The 21,415-nt window shown below is 59.1% G+C and overlaps 1 protein-coding gene and 1 pseudogene across 1 annotated transcript in view; both read right to left on the reverse strand.

Annotated features, from left to right (window-relative positions):
• Window positions 1–7,799, reverse strand: part of LOC132084825 (low affinity immunoglobulin gamma Fc region receptor II-like) — a 36,481-nt pseudogene extending 28,682 nt beyond the window's left edge.
• Window positions 7,800–7,896: 97 nt separating this feature from the next.
• LOC132084826 (Fc receptor-like protein 4) overlaps window positions 7,897–21,415 on the reverse strand; it is a 53,260-nt gene continuing 39,741 nt past the window's right edge. Inside the window, 10 exon segments of the mRNA XM_059490078.1 lie at window positions 7,897–7,951; window positions 8,566–8,616; window positions 9,984–10,121; window positions 11,682–11,703; window positions 12,250–12,333; window positions 12,417–12,719; window positions 12,809–13,078; window positions 13,566–13,829; window positions 14,058–14,148; window positions 20,257–20,272. Of these exon segments, the coding sequence (XP_059346061.1) occupies window positions 7,897–7,951; window positions 8,566–8,616; window positions 9,984–10,121; window positions 11,682–11,703; window positions 12,250–12,333; window positions 12,417–12,719; window positions 12,809–13,078; window positions 13,566–13,829; window positions 14,058–14,148; window positions 20,257–20,272 (1,294 nt within the window).

Genomic DNA, 21,415 nt, shown 5'->3' on the forward strand with positions numbered 1-21,415 from the left:
GACAAGAGGGAAAAGTGTGGAAATATCAAGCTGTGGCTCTGGCTACAGCTGTGGTGGGGCTGTAGGGAGTGATCCTGTGTGGATTCCAGGTTTCCCCAAAGCTGCTCCATCCCTGCCCTCCTCACCTTAGTGAAAGCCTGAGGGATTACAGGAATTGGGGTGTAAAGCTACCAGAGGTGCTACTGTGGACCCGAGATGAGCCTGAGATCAGGCGCTGCCTTCCTTCCATTCAGGATCATGGAGAGCGCTCATGGGTGTTGGGTAGGGCATGTGCCTGACCCTGGGACACTGCTACACTGCCAGTGGGCACTGGGATCCAACCTGCTGCCTTGGCAGCTTCTGCCCGCTGCCGGTGGTGGTGCCGGGAGCGATTGGTGGTTGTGAGTTTGCAAAAGGAGTGCAGGTCTTGGCTGGAAGGGAGAAGGGACAGGGCTGGGTGAGGGTGACACTCCAGGGACAGTAGCACGAGGGCATGGAGTGTGGGGCTGTTCCCGAAAGGTCTCAGTGGGGGCAATGGTGTGGCACAGATGTCTTGAGGACAGGGACACAGCAGCCAACCCTTGCTCAGGCATGGAGACCCTGTGCTGGGACAGGTCACCCCTGCCAGCCCCACAGCCACATCCCCATGGCCCTGTGCCCATGGTCCATTTCTGAGGGCACATGTCCCCATGGCCCACCAACATGGTGTTTGTCCCCTTGTCCCTGTCCCTGCATTCCTGTGTTCCTGTCCTGGTCCCCACAGCTGCCCCAGCCCCAAGGTTCCTTCTGCCATATCCTTGTTCCCACATCTTCATCTCCCTGTCCCCACATTCCTGTCTCCTGTTTCTGTCCCCAAAGCTACCCCAAAACTCTGGTCACACTGGGCTCCATGCCCAGCTGGCATTGGGGACCTCAGGGGACCCCACAGCCCCCTCTGCCCCCTCACCTCCCCATCCCTGGGATGTCAGGCCCTTGCCCGGGGCACTCACCCCACAGGAGCAGAGCCACCTTCCCAGTCATCCTGGTGTCCCCAGCCATGTGCACTGGCTGTCACTCACTCCTGAGGTGGCTGTCCCCTGGCTGGTGGCTCTATGGCCAAAGGGGAAGGAAGCAAGGTCAGGTCTCACCCTCATGCGTAGGTGGCACCTGGTGGGATTAGGGTTGCCACAAGCTGGGGACATGCTGTGGGCAGGGTGGGGACAGGATGGGGACAAAGCTGGGTGGGACACAGTGGGACATGGGGTCTCCAGGAGTGAGGTCTCAGGGGGTTTGTGGATGTGGGGATGTGTGTCCAGGGGAATGGGGGGTCCCAGGGATGGTGTCCCTGGGAACGGGGGTGCTGAGGAGTTAGAGTCACTGGGAATGGGGGTCCCCACAGCTGAGGGGTCACAGGGAAGGGAGTGCCAGAGGAACATGAGTTCCGGGGATTTGGGGTGATGGTATGGGGATGGTGAGGGAATGGGGGATCCTGTGGGAATGGGGGTCCTGTGAAAATCAAGGTCCTGTGGGAAGGGAATTTTAGGGATGGGATGAACAGCAGAGGGTTCCTTGGGAATGAGGTGTCCTGGGCCATGAAGATCCTGGGGAATGTGAGTACTGGGATATGGGTTCCAGAGAGGGGGAGACATAAGAAATGGGGTACCCATGATTTGATTTCCAGAGGAATGGAGGTGCCAGGGATGGGCAGTGCCTGGGTGGGCCCATGGGTCTCAGCTCCTTCCCTGGGAGCCTCAGATTTTGGGTGATCCAGAGCCCAGCACAGCCCCCACAAGGCGTCGGCAGCCTGCGGGTCACCCAAAACAGATTCCGAGGGGTTCTGGGTCTGTGAAGCTCCTGGAGCAGAGGTGAGAATTCTGTGTGGGGACAAAGGCCTGCCAGTGGTTTGCCCAGCACTGCAAGAAGCACAAACTCCAAAGGCAGCCCAAGCATTGGCTCTGGGAGGGCCTTTGATGGTTTTCAGAGCAGGGCTGGCTGGAAACCACCCCCTGGGAGGGGCAGCTGTGAGGGAACCAGCCCGGAAATGTGGCAATTGATCATTTGTTCCTCTTCGTAAGGGACAGAGGGAACCACAAAACTACTGCACAATCCACAACATTCTGCTCAACATCCTGACCTGGACCCTACTTCTTTAACAAAACCTGCAGCCTTCTGGAACCTCATGGAAAGAATGTTTGGGTTTGGGATGTGTCTGCCAGATAAGAGGATGAAGTGTGGAAATACCAAGCAGGGGCCATGCCCACAGCTGTGTTGGACCTCTGTGGAGTGACCCGTGTGGATTCCAGGTTTCCCCAAAGCTTCTCCATCCCTGGCCTCCTCACCTGAGTGAAAGGCTCAGGGTTTGCAGGAATTGTGGTGTAAAGCCACCAGAGGTGCTGCTGTGGACCTGAGACCTGCCTGGGGTCAGGTGCTGACTTCCTTCCATTCGGGATCATGGAGAGCAGTCTCAGGTGTTGCTCAGGGCATGTGCCTGACTCCGGTGGTGGTGCCGGGAGTGATTGGTGGCCGTGAGTTTGCAAAAGGAGCGATTTCCCCTCCTGCCTCCCGTCCGAGGCTTCCATGGCCCCTGAGGGGATGGAGCTGGGCCGGGGCGCCCCCTGCTGGCCGGGAGTGCTCCCTGCAGCGCCCCCTGCTGGCCGCGGTTATAACTGCAAAAAAAAACAACAAGCGCTGAGCGGGAGGGAAAGTTCTGGGTTTGTGTTGTTTGTTCTATTCTGGTTTATAAATTTCCCAGTAAAAACCTGTTATTCATTCTCCAACACTTTGGTATCCCCATAATCTTGGAAATTAAAAGAAATTTAGAGATGGGTCTTCTTTCCATTCCAGGTACATTCTCACTTTCCTTGGCAAATATTTCTCATTTAAATGCGTTGCCAACTCCTGGGTTCCCGCTTGGATGCGACAGACACCCCAAGAAGGGACAGGATCAGGGACTTGGGCACCTCATGCTCTGCCTTTTAAGCCAGTTGGGCCACCAAGGGCCTTCTCATCAGATGGCACTTCTGGTCACCTGGCCACTCCGGAGCTGGCTTTGGTAGAGCATCACACTGTCCCCAGAGTGCCACAGCTGACAGACTGATGGAAAGATGGAGCCCTGTCTCACCAAATGCAGGACCTGACCCACCCCTGCAACACATAGGGGTGCAAGACAGAGGTGTGAAGACATTTTATGTGTGCAACACATAAAATGTCTTCAGACATGAAACTTTTCCTGTCTCTGACACCCCACCATGTACCATGGCCTGAACCCGACTGCCCTGGCAAAAGGGGAGGCTCTGGAACCCCCACAGGGCCTTTGTGACATCCTCGTGTGGGGAACACAGCAGAGGAGGGGTTTGGGACAAGGGACAAGAGAATCCAGAACCTCCTGAAGGCCACTTTGGCCATCAGAGCAAGGAAGGTCCAGAGCCCTGCCAGATTCTTCTGGTGGAGGAAACGTGCTTGGGCGAGTGTTTGGGTTTTGTCCCTTTTTGGGTGCTTTCCCTGGAAATATTTCCTTGTGTGACCATTTGGAGTCTGAACCTTGTTGCTGTTGCTGTTGGTTTTATTCTCTCTCGTTGCTGTTTCAGGAAATTGTTCTTTCAGCCCTTTGGGATCCTTGTGCCCCCAGAGGGAGGCAGAGGGGCAGTTTTTACTGGCAGCACACACACGAGTGGGTGCCCATGGGTGGGGGCCCACAGTGTCCTCCCAGTGTCACAGCACATTCCCACAGATGTCACCGGGTTCCCGTGGTCGCCCCTGGGGTCCCTGCAGCTCTGTGTAGGTCACCTGGGGATCCTGGAGTGTGGTGGCACGGGGCGACACTGCGAGAGACACGGGCTATGGGATCTGGGTGGGGTGGCACTCGTGGGTGATGTGTCCCTCTGCGTTTGTCGCCCCCGTACTCACCCCCTGCCCTCTTGGTGACCATGACCTGGGTGTACAGCACCTCCCACTCCTCTGGGGGAGCCGGGGGATCCGGGAGGGCCCTGAGGGAATAAAGGGGATGTGGGGGAGGGGATGGGAGGTCTTGGGGGTTGGGGTAAAATGGGAGAATATGGTTTGAGGCCCCCACTCACCTTTCCTGCTGCTTCCTGGTGGCTGCAATGGAAGCAGGGGAGGAGTGACTGTGGGGTGCAAGGGCCCTGAACCCTCTCAGGCTTCCTGGACCCCTTCAAGACCTCCAAGTATCCCTGAAGCCCCCCAGAATCTATGAGCCTCCCCAGTGTCCCCAGACAACTCACACTCAAGAACCCAAATCCCAGGAGGGACAGAGACTTCCCCAAAAACTCCCAGGGCCTTAGAAAGAATCCCCAACATCCCTGCAGGACCATCCAGCACCTCCTAAAACCCTACAAGACCTCTAGCCAAAGTCACAATTGTCGTGCTGTGGGTATTTCCCTATGGTTTCTCCAATTCTGTGGGCCTCTACAGCACGCTGGAACCCCCATGCCCCCATTGTCACCCACCCACACTGTGCCATCGGTGCCAGGTCACAATGACACCCACGAGCAGGAGCAGGAACAAAAGGGCCCCACTGACCCCTGCGGCCACTGCAAGAAACAGAGGGGGACACATCAGGGTCACCCATCACCCCAGGGGTCCTGTACTCCCTGGTGACCTCACTTGTGTCACCCCACCTGTGACCCAGGGTGAGCCAGCTGTCACCTCCAGGGCCAGCTCCTGACTGAGTGCCCGGAACACGCGGTGCCTGTCCTGTCCCAGCTGGTTGGTGGCCATGCACTGGTATGTGCCCGAATGTCGCACATCGATGTCCCTGAGCTCCAGGAGGGGACTCCGGGACACCTCCTGCCCGTTGTGCAGCCAGGTGAAGGTGACAGGGGCTGAGCCCACCTGCAGTGAGCAGCACAGGGTCACGTTGTCCCCTGCATGCACCTGGTGTTCCAGGGGGCCGGGAGTGATGGTGGCATTGGCCACGGGGACTGCAGGGACAGAGACAAGGCTGGCACTGGGCGAGGTGGGATGGGGGTGCTGTGGGTGGGGTTATACCCAGCCCGAGGGTCCTGCTCACCCAGAACGGTGACATTCAGGGGGTCACTCTCAGCCACGCTGTTCCCGTCACTGACCCGGCACTGGTACTGGCCGTTGTCATTGTCCCCAATGTGGCGCAGCTCCAGGCGGGGGCCAGTGCCCAGCAGTGCCCCCGAGCCCTCCCGTTGCCAGGAGAAGGTTAGAGGACCTGTCCCTATGGCCACCTCACAGCTCAGCACCAGTCGGTCCCCGAGTGCCACCTGTCCCCCAGGGGGCTGCGCTGACAGGGACACCCCCGAGGGCGGGACCCCTGCAGGAGAGTGGGACACCAGGGGACAGTGAGGGACCCGGGGGGGTGTCAAGGAGGGGCAGGGGAATTCCAGTGAGGGAGAGGGGGTGCCGAGATTGGGGGAGGGGGGCTTAGAAAGGAACCCTGAGAGATGATAAGGGGGTCAGGGAGGGAACACCTGGAGAGGGAGATGGGCAACACCAGGAAGGGTACTGGGAACTTGGGAGGGGATGGTGAGACTTGGGCAATGTGCAGAGACCTCAGAGAGGGGTGGAGGGACCCAGGGATGAGGGAGGGGACCCAACGAAGGATGGCAGGAAACACAAGCCAGGAATGGGGGGACCTTAGGAGCAACCCGGGGCAGGGATGGCAGGACACTGAAAATGCACCAGGGAAGGATGAGGGTACCCATGTACGGGCTGGGGGTCCTGGGGAGAGACCCGAGAGAGGATGGGGGGAGCCAGGGGAGGATCTGGAAAAGTTTGGGTGCCCCAGAGCAGGCGTCAGGGAGGGCTGGAGGGTGCCAGTCAGTGTGGGGGATCTGAGGCCTCTGTGCGGTATGGGGAGGGATGTGAGAATGGGGATGGGGAGAATAGGGTAGTAATGGAGGTACCCAGGCGGGGCACCCGAGGAGGCAGTGAGGGCTCCCCGTGCCCATCCCCACACTCACTGCACACCGTGACGAAGAGCCGGTTGCTGCTCTTCCGCACGGTCCCCCCCTGGGAGTGCACCTCACAGCCATAATTCCCCGAGTGGGAGACCCCCACAGCGGGCACCAGCAGCTGCGGGGACCCCTGTTGGCCCCCCACCACCTGCCCATCCCGGTAGAACAAGTACAGGAGGGGGGCTCCGGGCCGCAGGTTGTTGGGGGTGCTGAGGCAGCTGAGAGTCAGGGGGGACCCCACAGAGAGCTCGCGGGGACCCTCCAGCTCTGGGACCGAGAAGAGCTCTGGGAAGGAGAGGAGAGGTGAGGACTCTGAGTCTGAGTGCACTGGGAATGGGCTTTGGGGGTGTCAAGATATTGGAGTTCCAGCCGTGGGGCTGCTCACCATGCACTGTCACTGTCACTGCTGCTGACCGTGACTGCCAGGACCCCACCAAGCCCTCACATCTGTAGTGGCCACTGTGGTGCAGCTGCAGAGGTGAAAGGGACAGCACAGTCCCCTTGAGGGACCTCCTGAGATCCTTCTTGTCCTGATAAAATTGCACCCTGGTGAGATGGTTTTCCTGCCGGCACCGGCAGCGCAGTGTCAAGGTGTCCCCCTCCAGCAGTTCCTGTGCTGGCACCTGCAGCACCAGCTGGTCTGTGGGACAGGAAGGTCACATCTCACTGATGAGACTGTTCTGAGGTGGGTGCCCATAGCACCGGGGACATGCGGGTGCTCTGGGGTGCTCTGGGGTGCACTGGGATGTCCCTGTGTGCAGGGCACAGGCTCTTGTCACACGAGGGGTGTGAGGCCATCCACGGAATGGAGCCCACCTTTAATGCTCTGGGGCCCCCATGATAATTAAAAGTCTCCCCTCACCATCTAAGACTGTCAAGGGGGGGCTGTGCCCAGTTCTGGGTCTGTCACATGTGTAGGTCCCACTCTTGGTGACAATGAGGCGGTCCTGTCCCTCCTGCCTCCAACGCTTCCGGTCCTTGTACCAGGTGGTGGCACCGGCAGTCCCCGAGCCCTGGCAGGTCAGTGTCACCCGGTCCCACACTACTGCTGGCCTCCAGGAGGGTTCCACCAGGAGCTGGGTGGTCTGGGCACCTGCGGGTGACAGAGGACACCAGCCTGCCAGGGCCAGTGTGGGGCTGGGGACAGCGGGGTGGGGCCATGGCATCCCCTGAGGACTCACCAGCGAGGCCGAGGGTCTGGACTGGAAGGGAGAAGGGACAGGGCTCAGTGGGGGTGTCACCATGGGGACCGAGGCACACGGGGCACAGAGTGTGGTGGCTGTCCCTAAAGTGTCCCCATGGGGACAGATGCTCTTGTGGGAAAGTGTGTGGGTGGTCCCCAAAAGTCTGGACAGGCAGGGGGACATGTCTGTGTCACAGCCACCCGTGTACCACATCTATGTGGCACAGACACCTTGGGAACAGGGACGCCGAGGCTACCCCGGGTTGAGGCAGAACATGGGGACACTGAGAACACCTCAGGCATGAGGACACCATGGACTCAGCCCATGCTGGCCCCCGTCGGCCCCACCAACTCATGATCCCATCCTCATGATCCCATGCCCATGGCCACATCCTCATGGTTCTTGTCCCTGCATCCCAGTTCCCTTGTCCTTATCCCCGGATCTGCCTGACCCTAAAGGTGCCACTTCCCACATTCCTGTCTCCCCATCCCCATCCCCATCACCAAATTCCCGCCCCCTCTTCCTGTCCCCAAAGCCACCCTACATCCCGAGTCACACCCAGTTCCACTGTGGGTAACATGGACTGGCTCTTCTGGCAATGGGGGCCTCAGGGGACCCCACAGACCCCTGTGCCCCCTTCCCTCCCCATCCCCAGGGTGTCTGGCCTGTGCCCAGGGCACTCACCCCACAGGAGCAGTGCCACCTTCCCGGCCATCCCGGTGTCCCCAGCCATGTGCACTGGCTGTCACTCGCTGCTGTGGCCACCGCTCCCCTGGCTGGCGGCTCTTCGGATGAAGGGGAAGGAAGCGAGGTCACTTCTTGACCTCGTGCGTAGGTGGCCCTTGGTGGGGGCAGGGTGGGGACAGGCTGGGGACACGGGTGGGTGGGACAAAATGGGTCATGGGGTTCCCTGGAATTGGGAATTTGGTGGTTTTGGGGAGGCAGGAATGGGGTCACTTGTAAATGGGGTCCTGAGGAGGGGGAATATCCAGCAATGGGGGTTCCATTGGAATGAGCATCTCCATACCTGGGGGGACTGAGGGATGGGAGTCCCGGGGGAATGTGGGCTCCAAGGATTTCAGTTCATTTGATGGGAGATTCGTGGGTCCTAGGAAGATTTCAGGGGCTGGAATGAAGAAGAAGGAGTTCTTTGGGAATGGGGTGCTGGGCCATGTAGATCATAGGGAATGTCAGTGTTGGGATGGGGGCTGCAGAGAGAGTGGGACATAAGGAATGGAGGTCCGATGTTTCCATTCCCAGGGGAATGGGGGTGGCAGGGATGGGCAGTGACTGGGTGAGCCCATGGGTTGCAGCTCCTTCCCTGGGTACTTCAGATTTTGGGGTGATCCAGAGCCAGCATCACCCCCACATGGTGCCGGTGTCCAGGGTGTCACCCCAGAGAGATTCTGAGCTGCTCTGGGTCTGTGTTCCCCAGCCTCCAGTGATTTTTCCCTCTCTTTATTCCATTTCCATCATTTTACCCCTCAATTTCACAACCGCCCAGTTCGTGCCTTGATGGTCCTTGGGGGCACCTGGAGCAGGGAACAGGCTGGGGGAAGGCCAGAGTGGGGGAAGCCCAGGCTGGGGGAAGGCCAGAGTGGGGGAAGCAGGGGTGAGGGGACTGCAGGGAGGGCTGGGGAGGCTGTGGGGGTTGGGGGAGTGCAGCTTTTACCCCCCAACACTTTCACTTTCTGTCTCCTGCAGAAGAAGGAAAAGGCCATTTGAAATCTTTCTCACATGGGGGGGAAGGGTTCTGTCCTTAGGGGGCACATCCAGGGGGCTCCTGTCCTGGGGGGATCCTGTCCCAGGGGGGACACATGCTGGAGAAGAGAGTCTGGTCATGCAGCTTGACAGCTTTGGGGGGGTCCAGACTTCTCCTTCTTGCTCGTCCCCTGCTGGATCTGAGCCAGCAAGAGCAGCTGGGGAATGGAACCCTGAGCAGGAAGGAGGCCCCAAACTCCTGCTCCTTGAAGCCAGTGACCATCCAAATGGTGGGGCCCAGCCATGGCCCAGCCCCACTGCACAGGGATGGCCATTGCCCAGTCCTGCTCTAGCCAGCCCCAGGTGGCAGCCAGGACCTGAGGGTCCCCATTGTCCCCTTGGCTTTGATTCTGGCAGCTTTAGAGCTGCTGCAGAGGTGAGAATTCTGTGGGGGCGGAAAAGGGCTGCCTGTGGTTTGCACAGCTCTGCATGAAGCACAAAACTCAAAGACAGCTCAAGCAGTGGCTCTGTGAGGGCCTTTGATGGTTTTCAGAGCAGGGCTGGCTGGAAACTGCCCCTGCAGGGGCAGCTGTGGGGGAACCAGCCTGGAAATTCAGCAATTGATCATGTGTTGCTCTTGGTAAGGGACTGAGAGAACGTCAAAATTACTGAAAATCGCACAACAATATGCCAACAACCTTCCTGGGAACCTCCTTCTTGAACAAAATCTGCAGCCTTGAGGAACCTCATGGAAAGAATGCTTAGATTCTGACTTTGTCCACAAAAATAGAGAGAAAAGTGTGGAAGTATCTGTCAGTGGCTCTACCCGTGGCCATGGTGGGGCTGTGGGGAGTGATCCTGTGTGGATTCCAGGGGTCTCCAAAGCTGCTCCATCCGTGCCCACCTCACCTGAGGAAAAGGCTGAGGGTTTGCAGGAATTGTGGTGTAAAGCCACCAGAGGTTCTGCTGTGGACCCGAGACCTGCCTGGGGTCAGGTGCTGCCTTCCTTCCATTGGGGATCATGGGGAGCAGTCTCAGGTGTTGTGCAGGGCGTGTGCCTGGCCCCAGGACACTGCTACACTGCCAGTGGGCACTGGGATCCAACCTGCTGCCTTGGCGGCTTCTGCCTGCTGCTGGTGGTGATGCTGGGAGCGATTGGTGCCCGTGAGTTTGCAAAAGGAGCGATTTCCCCTCCTGCCTCCCATCCGAGGCCGCCATGGCCCCTGAGGGGATGGAGCTGGACCGGGGCGCCCCCTGCTGGCCGGGAATGCTCCATGCAGCGCCCCCTGCTGGCCTGGAGTTCTCACTGCGGCGCCCCTGCTGGCCACGGTTGTAACTGCCAGAAAAATTAACAGCGCTGAGCGGGAGGGAAATTTCTGGGTTTGTGTTGTTTGTTCTTTTCTGCTTCATTAATTTCCCAGAAAAGAGCTGTTATTTCTTTTCCTACACTTTGGCCTGGAAGCCAGAACACATTTGAAATTAAAAAGAGTTTCTGAGATGGGTTTCTTTCCATTCCAGGAAGTTTTCCCAGTTTCCTTGGCAGATATTTCTCATTTAAATGAGTTGCCAACTACTGTGTTCCAGCGTGGATGCAACAGACACCCCATGAGCAGATAGGGTCAGGTTCTTGGCTACCTCATGCTCTGCCTTTTAAGCCAGTTGTGTCACCAAGGATCCTCTCCCCAGGTGACACTTCTGGTCACCTGGCTACTGAGGAGCTGGATTTGTCAAAGTGTCACGCTGTCCCCAGTGTGCCATGGCTGACAGATGATGGAAAGACGGGGCTCTGTCTCACTGAAAGCAAGGTCTGACCCACCCCTGCCACACAGATCTGTTCCAAAATGTCTCCAGACTTCAAATTTTTCCTGTCTTTGGCACCTCACCCTTTGCCATGGCCTGATCCCAAATGCCCTGGGCAAATGGGAGGCTCAGGAACATCCTCAAGGCCTTTGTTAGATCCTCGTGTGGGGAACATGGCAGAGGAGGGGTTTGGGACAGGGGACAAGAGAATCCAGAGCCTCCTGAAGGCCACTTTGGCCATCAGAGCAAGGAAGGTCCAGGGCTCTGCCAGATTCCTCTGGTGGAGGAAACGTGATGGGGGGGGAAGTGTTCGGGGATTGTTCTTTGTTGGTGGCTTTCCCTGGAAATCGTTCCTTGTGTGACAATTTTGAGTCTGAACCTTGTTGCTGTTGGTTTTGTTCTTTCATTGCTGATTCAGGAACTGTAAGACTTTTGGGATCTTTGTGCCTCCATGGGGAACGGTAGGGAAAGGGGCAGCAGCCCCTTGCTTTTAGTGGCAATCCAGAACTGGAGAATCCCATTCCTAAAGCCCAACAAAGCTGAACAAACACCATCGCTGCCAGTTTAACCAAAAAGATGCATTTTGGACTAAATAAGAAGGAAATGGGTCCAGCGTCCCCTGGCACTGGGAGGAGCCTGGGGAGCCTTGGGTGTACTGGGATCAGTGGGAGGGGGAAAGGGGAGCACTGGGTGCCCTGGGCAGCCCCCCCTGACTCATGGTCATCACCCCAGGCAGGATGGGCCACCACGGGAGCCATGGGACGGGGACTCCCAGTGTCCCACATTGTCACAGCACGTTCCCATGGATGTCACTGGTGTCCTACAGTCGCCTGTGTGGTCCTGGCAGCTCTGCGTGGGTCACCTGGGGATCCTTGGGGGGGACAGGAAGAGACACCTAGCTTGGTGTGACACCCATGGATGACATGCCCATGTCCCCACCCATCCCCCATAGTCACACCCTGCCCCCTCATGTCCAGCCCCTTTCCTCACCTCCAGGGGATAAGGGGGTTTTGGTGGGCCCTATGGGAATAGGGGGCGTCTGAGGGGTGTCTGGGGAGGGGGTCAGGCAGAGTCATGGCTGGAACTCCCCACTCACCTGTACTGGGATTTCCTGCGAGCTGCAACAAAAAGAGGATGGGGGGATCGTGGTGTCCCATGGGCCCCAACCCCACCTGGGACCTTTAAATGCCCACTGGAGCCCTGAGCCCCCACCAGACACTGATTTCTACTGGATATCCCGGCCCCTGCACCTCAAAGCACCCCTGAGGAGCCTCAGAACACCTGAGCCACCCAGGTACTCCAACGCCCTCCCCAGGAACTCTTAACCCCTGAGCACCCCTCAAGCCTCAAGGAACCCCAAGAATGGAATGCAGGGAAGCCTCCAAACTGCTCCAGGATCCCTGAGGAGCTCTCAACATCCCTGCACAACTCTCCAACGCCTCCCTAAATGCCCCCAGGAGATCACAGTTCCTCAAGGCCCTTCCTGGGACAGACCAGAACCCTCCAAAAAGCCCCTAAACCTGTGAGCACCCTAAGCAAAGGTCATTGGGGGCTCAGTTTCCACCAGCTCAGGGGCTTTGGGTGATGCCCCAACGACCCCCCCAGTGTGTGGGGCTTTCCCCCCAGTTCCTGTAGGACCTCGTTCCCCTCCCATTGTCACTCACCCCGGTGGTGCCACCAGTGACAGCCCCCGATGACAGCCAGGAGCAGGAGCAGGAACAGGAGAGTCCTGCCGACATTCACAGCCACTGATGGGGACAGAAGGGGACACATTGGGGTCACCCTGAACTTCAGGGGCCTTGAACGCCCCAGTAACCCTGTGTGACCCCACCTGTGACCCAGGGCAAGCCAAGTGTCACCTCCAGGGCCTGCTCTTGGCTGAGTGCCTGGAACACACGGTGCCTGTCCTGTCCCAGCTGGTTGGGGGCCACGCACTGGTAGGTGCCTGAATGTCCCACATCGACGGCTCTGAGCTCCAGGAGGGGATCCTGGGCCACCTCCTGCCCATTGTGCAGCCAGGTGAAGGTGACAGGGGCTGAACCCACCTGCAGTGAGCAGCGCAGGGTCACATTGTCACCTGCACGCACCTGGTGTGACAGGGGACTGAGGGTGATGGTGACATTGACCACAGGCACTGTGGGGACAGAGACAGGGCTGGCATCTCGCTAGGTGAGAAGGGGGTGCTGTGGGTGGGGTCATCCCCAACCCGAGGGTCCCGCTCACCCAGGACGGTGACATTCAGGGGATCACTCTCGGCCACGCTGTCCCCGTCGCTGACCCAGCACCGGTACTGGTCGCTGTCATTGTCCCCAACGTGGTGCAGCTCCAGGTGGGTGCTGATGCCCAGCAGTGCTCCTGAGCCCTCCCGGTGCCAGGAGAAGGACAGGGGACCTGTCCTCACAGCCACCTCACAGCTCAGCACCAGGCTGTCCCCCAGTGTCACCTGTCCCCCGCGTGGCTGCACTGACAGGGATACCCCTGGGAGTGGGACATCTGTGGATGGGCACAGAAGGGATTGGGGACCCAGGAAGGATGGGAGACACGGGAGGGAAAGGAAAGGATTGGAGGGAAGCAGAGAGGATCCCAGTGAGCAGAAGGGGACCCTGGGAGGCAGGTTGGGACCTAGGGACAATGGTGAGACCCCATGGAAAGGTGCAGAGAGCCAGGCAGGAACCACAAGAGAGACTGAGGAGCCTCAGGGAATGATTTGGGGTTTATAGATAGGCCGGAGGACCCATGGAAGGAAGGGAGAGCAGAGGGTGGAGCAGGGACCTTGGAAAGGGTGGGGAATCCAGGGAGGGATGGGGAGGACAAAGAGAGGGATGAGGGATCAGGAGGGGGAACTGGGCAGTCATGGGGGAAACCAAGAGAGACTTTTTGGGTGACCCAGGGAGGAGTAAAGAGAGGCATGAAGGATTCAGGCAGTGTTAGGAAATCCTTGGAGGATGTTGGGCTTCCCTGTCCCCATCGTTGCACTCACTGTGTACTGTCACTGTAACCTTCTTTGACACCCTCCACTTTGACACCACTTTGCTTACCCGGCCCTCACAGTGCTAGTTGCTGCTGAGGTGCTGCTGCAGAGGGGACAGGGACAGCTCGGTGCCATCATGGAGCCCCTCCAGTTTCTTTCCCTCATGGTAAAATGACACCGAGGTGACCGTGTTGTTCTGCCAGCTTCTGCAGCGCAGTGTCACCGTGTCCCCCTGCAGCAGCGTCCGTGCTGGCACCTGCAACACCAGCCCTTCTAGGGGACGGAGGGGTCCTGTCGTACCTTATGGCACTGAGACCCCCTATTGGGTGCACGAGGGGTCCCCAATTCCAAAAGGGTTCCCCCACAGTGGGATATTCTGGGTTGTCACCAGAGCAGGGGACAGCCTCTGGCCACACAGGAGGTGACCCATGGAGCGGAGACCATCCAGAGCCCTTGGGGTCCCCGCTGGTTCCTGCCTGGGGACACCTGAAGCCCCCTCACCATCTAAGACTCTCACAGCAGGGCTACGCCCGGTGCTGGGTCTGTCACAGGTGTAGGTGCCACTCTCGGTGACAGTGAGGCGGTCAGGTCCCTCCTGCCCCCAGCGCCGTCCATCCTTCTACCAGGTGGTGGCAATGGCAGTCCAAAAGCCCTGGCAGGTCAGTGTCACCCGGTCCCACCACAGAGCCGGCCTCCAGGGGAGCTCCACCAGGAGCTGGGTGGTCTGGGCACCTGAGGGTGTCAGGGGACACCAGCCTGCCAGGGCCAGTGTGGGGCTGGGACAGCAGGGTGGGGCCATGGCATCCCCCGAGGACTCACCAGCAAGGCTGAGGGTCTGGGCTGGAAGGGAGAAGGGACAGGGCTCAGTGAGGGTGGCACTGCAGGGAAAACAGCACAGGGGCAAGGGGTGTGGGGGCTGTCCCCAAACTGCCCCTCTGGGGAAAGCAGTTCTTGTAGGAAAGTGTGTCAGAGTGGTCCCCAAAAGATTTGGAGAGGCAGGGGAACATGTCTGTGTCACAGCCACCTGTGCACCACATCCCTGTGGCACAGACACCTTGGGACCATGGACACTGAGGCCATCGTGGGCTGAGGCAGAACATGGGGACACAGTGGACACCCCGAGTAAGAGGACACCGCGGACACAGAACATGCTGGCCCAGGGGCTGCCCACCAGCTCATGATCCCATCGCCATGATCCCATCCCCATGGCCACATCCTCACTGTTCTTGTCCCTTTCTGTCCCTGCATCCCAGTTCCCTTGTCCCTATTCCCAAAGCTACCTGAGCCCAAAGGTGCCAGTCCCCACATTCCTGTCCCCCCATCCCAGAATTCCTTCTCCCTCTTCCTGTCCCCAAAGCCACCCTACATCCCCAGTCACACCACGGTCCACTGTGGGTAACATGGACTGGCTCTGCTGGCATTGGGGACCTCAGGGGACCCTGCAGCCCCCCTGTGCCCCCTCCCCTCCCCATCCCTGGGGTGTCAGGCCCATGCCCAGGGCACTCACCCCACAGGAGCAGTGCCACCTTCCCGGCAATCCCGGTGTCCCCACCCATGTGCACTGGCTGTCACTCGCTGCTGTGGCCACCGCTCCCCTGGCTGGCAGCGTTTCGGATGAAGGGGAATAAAGCAAGGTCACGTCCGTCCCCAAGTGTAGGTGGCCTTTGGTGGGGGCAGGGTGGCCAAAAGCTGGGCACCGGCTGGAGATAAGGTTGCATAATCTGGGGACATGGTGGCGGATGCTTTTGCCAGGAGTGGGGGGCTCAGGGGATGTGGGGAACCAAGGATGGGTGTCCAGGAGAATGGGGGTCAAGGGGAATTGTGGTCTCCATGCCTGGGGGCATTCAGGGATGGGCGTGCTGTGGGATCAGGGTCCCCAGTGATTTGGGGTCATGGCATGTGGGTGCCAGGGTTGGGGGTGCAGGGGGAAAAAGGGGACCCTCGGGAATAGGGGTTGTGGGGGAAGAAGCAGCCCATGGGATGGGATCAAGGCAATGGTGGTGCTGGGCAATGGCAGTCCTGGGATGGGGGTCCCTGGGGCGGAGAGACCAAGGCAATTTTGATCTCATGTTTAGGGTTCCCAGGAGAATGGGGATGTCAGGGATGGGGAATGGCTGGGTGGGCACAGGGGTCACAGATCCTTCCCTGGCTTCCTCAGATTGTGGGGTGGCTCAGAGCCCAGCACAGCCCCCACCCTGGGGCACCCCAGGGCTGTCTGGGGATGCTCTGGGGCTCTGCCCAACTCATCCCTGGGTCAGGTTCCCAGTTTCCTGACTCAGCCATCCCAGGCAACACCTGATGCCCTATTGGTTCAGAAAAAATTACACATCTGTAGAATAAAAGCAAAGATCTTTCCCACACAATTTTCCCCCTAATATAGAACATACTCAGCAAAAATCAAACCGACAAGGTATAAAATGCTCAGGTTTGTAGAATTCTTTTAAAAGTTTCTCACTCAACAAGTCACTCACAGTAAAAACACAAAAAAATCACAATGAAATGAGTCTTTTTGGTTCCCTGTAGGAGCCCATTGGTGCATTTCCCAGCAGTGTTTGCTTGTGGATAAAAGAGGGTGTGAAATCTCCCTGACTGTCCAACAGCTCCATGTGATTGTTCCCTGCCTGCTGGGCAGCAACCCAGCCCTGAAGGAAGCCTTTTCTTGGGCCATATTTAGGAACTCTCCCCATTTTGCTCATTCCCACCCTGAAACTTGATTGACTTCCCTTAAAGGAAGGGAGGAAGCTCTGTCCATCCTTGGGACAGTGCACAGGAATCTGTGGAAATGCCTGTGTGTGCCTCAGGGTCTGATTACCTGGTAAATCCACTCCAGCCTGCCCTGAATTCCCCTGCCTGGGCACTCCCCGCTCCTGCTGCAACACTCCTGCTCCCCAGCCCCTCGTGTGCAGCCCCTGCACAATATTTCCACACTTTTCCCTCTCCTCTGGTGTGCACATCCAGAACCCAAAAATTCTTTCTGGGAAGTTCCAAATAGCTGCAGGTTTTGTTCAAGAAGGAGGGTCCAGGTCAGGTTGTTGAGCAGATTGTTGTCATTTTTGCAGTAGTGCTGGGTCTCTTTCAGTTCCTTAGGGAGAGGGACAAAATAATTAATTGCTGCATTTCTGGACTGGTTCGCTCGCAGCTGCCCCTGCAGGGGGGGTTTCCAGCCAGCCCTGCTCTGAAAACCATCAAAGGCCCTCACAGAGCCACTGCTTGGGCTCCCTTTGGGGTTTTGTACTTCTTGCAGCAGCAAACCACAGCTCAGCTCATCGTGTGGGGGGGCCTTTTTCCACCCACAGAATTCTCACCTCTGCAGCAGCTCTAAAGCTGCCAGAATGAAAGCCAAGGGGGCAGGGGGGACCCTCAGGTGCTGGCTGCACCCTGGGGCTGGCTAGAGCAGGGCTGGGCAATGGCCATCCCTGTGCAGTGGGGCTGGGCCATGGCTGGGCCCCAGCCTTGCATTGACAGGGGTCCCCAGGATGTGCCACCCCTGGGACAGGCACCCAGCCAGGAATGTTCTGGGACATTTCTGGAACTGCCACCCCTGGGAACAGGACCCCCCATTATATGACGTGTCACCCCCTGCGACAGGATCCCCCAGCTGAACTCCAGAGGAGAGACCTTAGAGCACAGAAGCCCCCTGTATGTGCCCCCCCAGAAACAGAGAATGCCCCCTTTTCCCATCTGACTCTCAGCAGAAACAGCCTCTTCCCTCTCCTCCAGGACAAAGGAAGTGAAAGTGTTGAGCAGGCACAGCCCAGCACCTCCATCCCCCAAATACTCCTCACCCTTCCCTGCACCCCCTGCTCCCCATTTCCCCCCTCTCCTGGGTCCCCCAACCCGTTCATAGCTCAGGTGCACCTAAGGATTTCTGATCCAGGAACCGGGGGTGAGGGAATATGGCAAAAAGTAAGAAGAATAAGGAAAAAAGAGAAATAAGGAGAGGAAAAAGTCAGGGGCAGGTGAGGGCACAGAGGTCGAACTACCCAGGACCCCCATGCAATGCCTGGCCAGGAAACAAACACCCCAGGGGTGATTATGCGGGGCCTAGCCTCACCCCAAAATCTGAGGCACCCAGGGCAGGAGCTGTGACCCCCATGTTCCCTCCCACACTGCCCAACCCTGGCACCCCCATTCTTCTGGGACCCCAACCTTGGAACCCAATTTCCTTCAGCCACCCCTTCCCTGAGACCCCCATCCCTGGACTGCAATTCCCCAGGATCTCCAATCCCAAGGAACACCATCCCAGTAATTCCAGTCCCTGGGACACCACTGCCCTTGGGGACCTTGATTCCCCCAGGACCACCATTCTCACAGGGTCCCCCTTTCCCCTGGCACCCCCATTTCATGATCACAAATCCCAGGAGGCCACATTGTTCTGGGACCCTCATCCCCAAGTCTGAGTCTACCCAACCCTTGGGACACCCATTTACCTGGGACCCCATCCCTGGGCACCCCATTCTCCTGGACACTCATCCCTGGCTCCCTACACAGCCTTAGACTCCAAATTGTGGCAACACAATGTCCCCACCATGTCCCACCATCCCCCACCATGTCCCCAGATTATGCAGCCTTGTCTCCAGCCTGTCCCCATCCTGTTCCCACCCTGCCCCCACCAAGGGCCACCTACACGTGGGGACAGACGTGACCTCGCTTCCTTCCCCTTCATCCGAAGAGCCGCCAGCCAGGGGAGCGGTGGCCACAGCAGCGAGTGACAGCCAGTGCACATGGGTGGGGACACCGGGATGGCCGGGAAGGTGGCACTGCTCCTGTGGGGTGAGTGCCCCGGGCATGGGCCTGACACCTGTGGAATGGGCTGTGGTGAGGCAGAGAGTGGTAGGGAGGGGGCACAGGGGGGCTGTGAGGTCCCCTGAGGTCCCCAATGGCAGCAGAGGCAGAGCAGGGCATGGAGCTCAGTGTGAGCAGAGATTAAGGGTGGCTTTAGGGACAGAAATAGGGGAACTGGGATGTGGAGACAGGAAGAGGGGGATAGAGATGTGGGGACAAGTATGTGGCAGAAGAAGCCTTGGGGCTTGGGGACTGTGGGGAGAGGGACAGGGGAACAGGGATACTGGGACATGGAATGGGGCCATGTAACATGCAGATGTCACCTGGCCATGGGGAAAGGTGCCATTGGAATGGGATCATGGGCACAGGACCATGGGACTTGGCCGTGGGGACAGGTGCTGTAGGGCTGGTGGAGGTGGGCAGTGCAAACATAGGGTGTCCACAGTGTCCCCATGACCCTCACCAGCCCTGTCCCTTTTCCCTTCCAGCCCAGACCCTCAGCCTTGCTGGTGAGTCCTCGGGGGATGCCATGGCCCCACCCTGCTGTCTCGAACCCTGCAAGGGCCCTGGCAGGCTGGTGTCCCCTGTCACCCACAGGTGCCCAGACCACCCAGCTGCTGGTGGATCCCCCCTGGAGGCCGGCGGTGCTGTGGGACCAGGTGACACTGACCTGCCAGGGCTCGGGGACTGCTGGTGACACCACCTGGTACAAGGATGGGCAGCACTGGGGGCAGGAGGGAGGCAACAACTTCACTGTCACTGAGAATGGCACCTACACATGTGAGAGACCTGGAAGTGGGTGCAGCCCACCCGTGATTGTCTCAGACGGTGAGGGTTGTTTGTGTCCTCAGCTTGGCACCCACGGGAACCCCGAGGATGCTGGATGAGCTCTACTCCATGGGTCACCCTCTGGTGTTACCAGAGCCTGTCCCCTATAGAGGGGGAAATCCCAGAGCATCCCACTATGGGGGGACCCTCGTGTTGAAATTGGGGAAACCTGGTGTGCTGGCTTTGACCCAATATGGGGGTCCTGATGATATCAGGACCCTCCAGACCCCTGTGATGCGACAGCACCCCTCTGCCCCCCAGACCAGGTGGTGCTGCAGGTGCCAGCGCGGACACTGCTGGAGGGCGAAACGTTGACACTGCGTTGCCGGTACAGGCAGGAAAAGTCGGCCCCTCCGGTGTTCTACCGCGAGGAGACGGAACTGAAATGGCTCCACAATGGGACCGAGCTGTCCCTGTCCCCTCTGCAGCGGAACCACAGCGGCCGCTACCACTGCAAGGCCTGGGTGAACAACGGGGTATCACAGGGATGGGAGGAGTCAATGCCGGTGACAGTGACAGTGCATGGTGAGTACCTCACAGCCGCCACCCCGACAGCCCCATAGCACCTCGCCAGGGATTCGGGGTCACTGTTCCCAAAGCCCCCCATTTCCTGCCCTGAGCTTGTCCGGGGACCAGTACTGGAGGGTCCCCCCAAGCCCACCCAGGGGTCCCCCGTCACTCTGAACTGCCTCAGCAGCCCCAGCCCCCTGCGGCCCCAAGCCCCCCTCCTGCATGTGTTCTACTGGGACGAGCAGGTGGTGGGGGGCCCACAGGGGTCCCCGCAGCTGCTGGTGCCCGTTGTGGGGGTCTCCCACTCAGGGAATTACAGCTTCCAGGTGCGCTCCCATGGGGGCCGTTCGGAAAAGCAGCGCCCAGCTCTGCATCACGGTCCGCAGCGTGATGATGGGATGGGCACGGGGAGCCCTCACAGCCTCCTCTAGTCCCCTTTCCTGGGCATCTCCATGTCCCTCAGACACCATGCTTGTGTCCTCCGCCTCTGCTCTGTGTCCCCTCACCCCTCTGTGGGGTGACCCCATCCCCAACATCCCCCATCACACCCACCCCCCTTTTCCCTACCCACCCACACCAGCTGCCAGCCCCTCCTTGTGCTCTCAGCCCAGTCTCTGTCCCCACAGTGCCTGTGGCCAATGCCACCATCACCCTTGGCAGCCTATCACACCAGGTGCGTGCAGGTGACCCCGTGACCCTGCGCTGCTTGGTGCAGGTGGGCTCAGTCCCTGTCACCTTCACCTGGCTGCACAATGGGCAGGAGGTGGCCCGGGGTCCCCTCCTGGAGCTCAGGGCAGTCGATGTGGGACATTCAGGCACCTACCAGTGCATAGCCACCAACGAGCTGGGACATGATGGGCACCGAGTGTTCCGGGCACATAGCCCAGAGTTGGCCCTGTTGGTGACACCGTGGGGACACAGGGACACAGGTAAGGTCACACAGGGTCATTCGGGGTCAAAGAACCCTTGAGGTTCTGGGTGACCCTGATGTGTCCCCCTCTGTTTCTTGCAGTGGCCGCAGGTGTCGGTTGGGCCCTTTTCTTCCTGCTGCTGCTCGTGGGTGTCATTGTGGCCTGGCACCAGTGGCACCGTGTGGGTTGGTGACAATGGGGGGACAGGGGGTCCTAGGGAGCTGTAGAGGGCCCCAGAGTGTGGGCATGATAGGGCAGCACCCATAGCCCCAGAACTGTCACCTTGCCCTGGGGTCCTGTAGGGTTTGGGGAGGTGCTGGAGGGTCCTGCAAGGATGTTGGGTGTTCTTTCAGGGGCCCTGGCAGTGTTTGGAGCATGTCTGTCCCTGCTGGGCTTTGAATTCTTGAGGCTGAATTGGTCCATGGCACTGGGGAGGCTCATGAACTGGGGGGCTTTAGAGATGCTTGGGGGTTGTGAGAGGAATTGAGGGTCCTGTGGGGGTTCAGGAATCCTGAGAGGGGGCGGGGCCCTGGGACCCCACAGTCACCATTACCCTCTTTCCTTTGCAGCTGCCAGGAAGCAGCAGAAAAGGTGAGTGGGTTTCTTCAACCATGAGTGCCCTTTTTCCCACATGACACAAGTCTCCATCACCTCCCACACATTGTCTTTTTCTCCACAGCCCCTCCCCTTATCCCCCACCCCCCCCAGAGGAGGGAGAGGTTGTGTACACCCACGTTGTGAGCACCAAACATGTGCAGCGTGAGTACTGTGAATTGGGGGACAGTGACAGTGGTGTCACCCCTTCCCCTTTGGTCCCCCCAACCG

This window comes from Ammospiza nelsoni, chromosome 28, assembly GCF_027579445.1.
Source record: "Ammospiza nelsoni isolate bAmmNel1 chromosome 28, bAmmNel1.pri, whole genome shotgun sequence".
NCBI classification, from domain to species: domain Eukaryota; kingdom Metazoa; phylum Chordata; class Aves; order Passeriformes; family Passerellidae; genus Ammospiza; species Ammospiza nelsoni.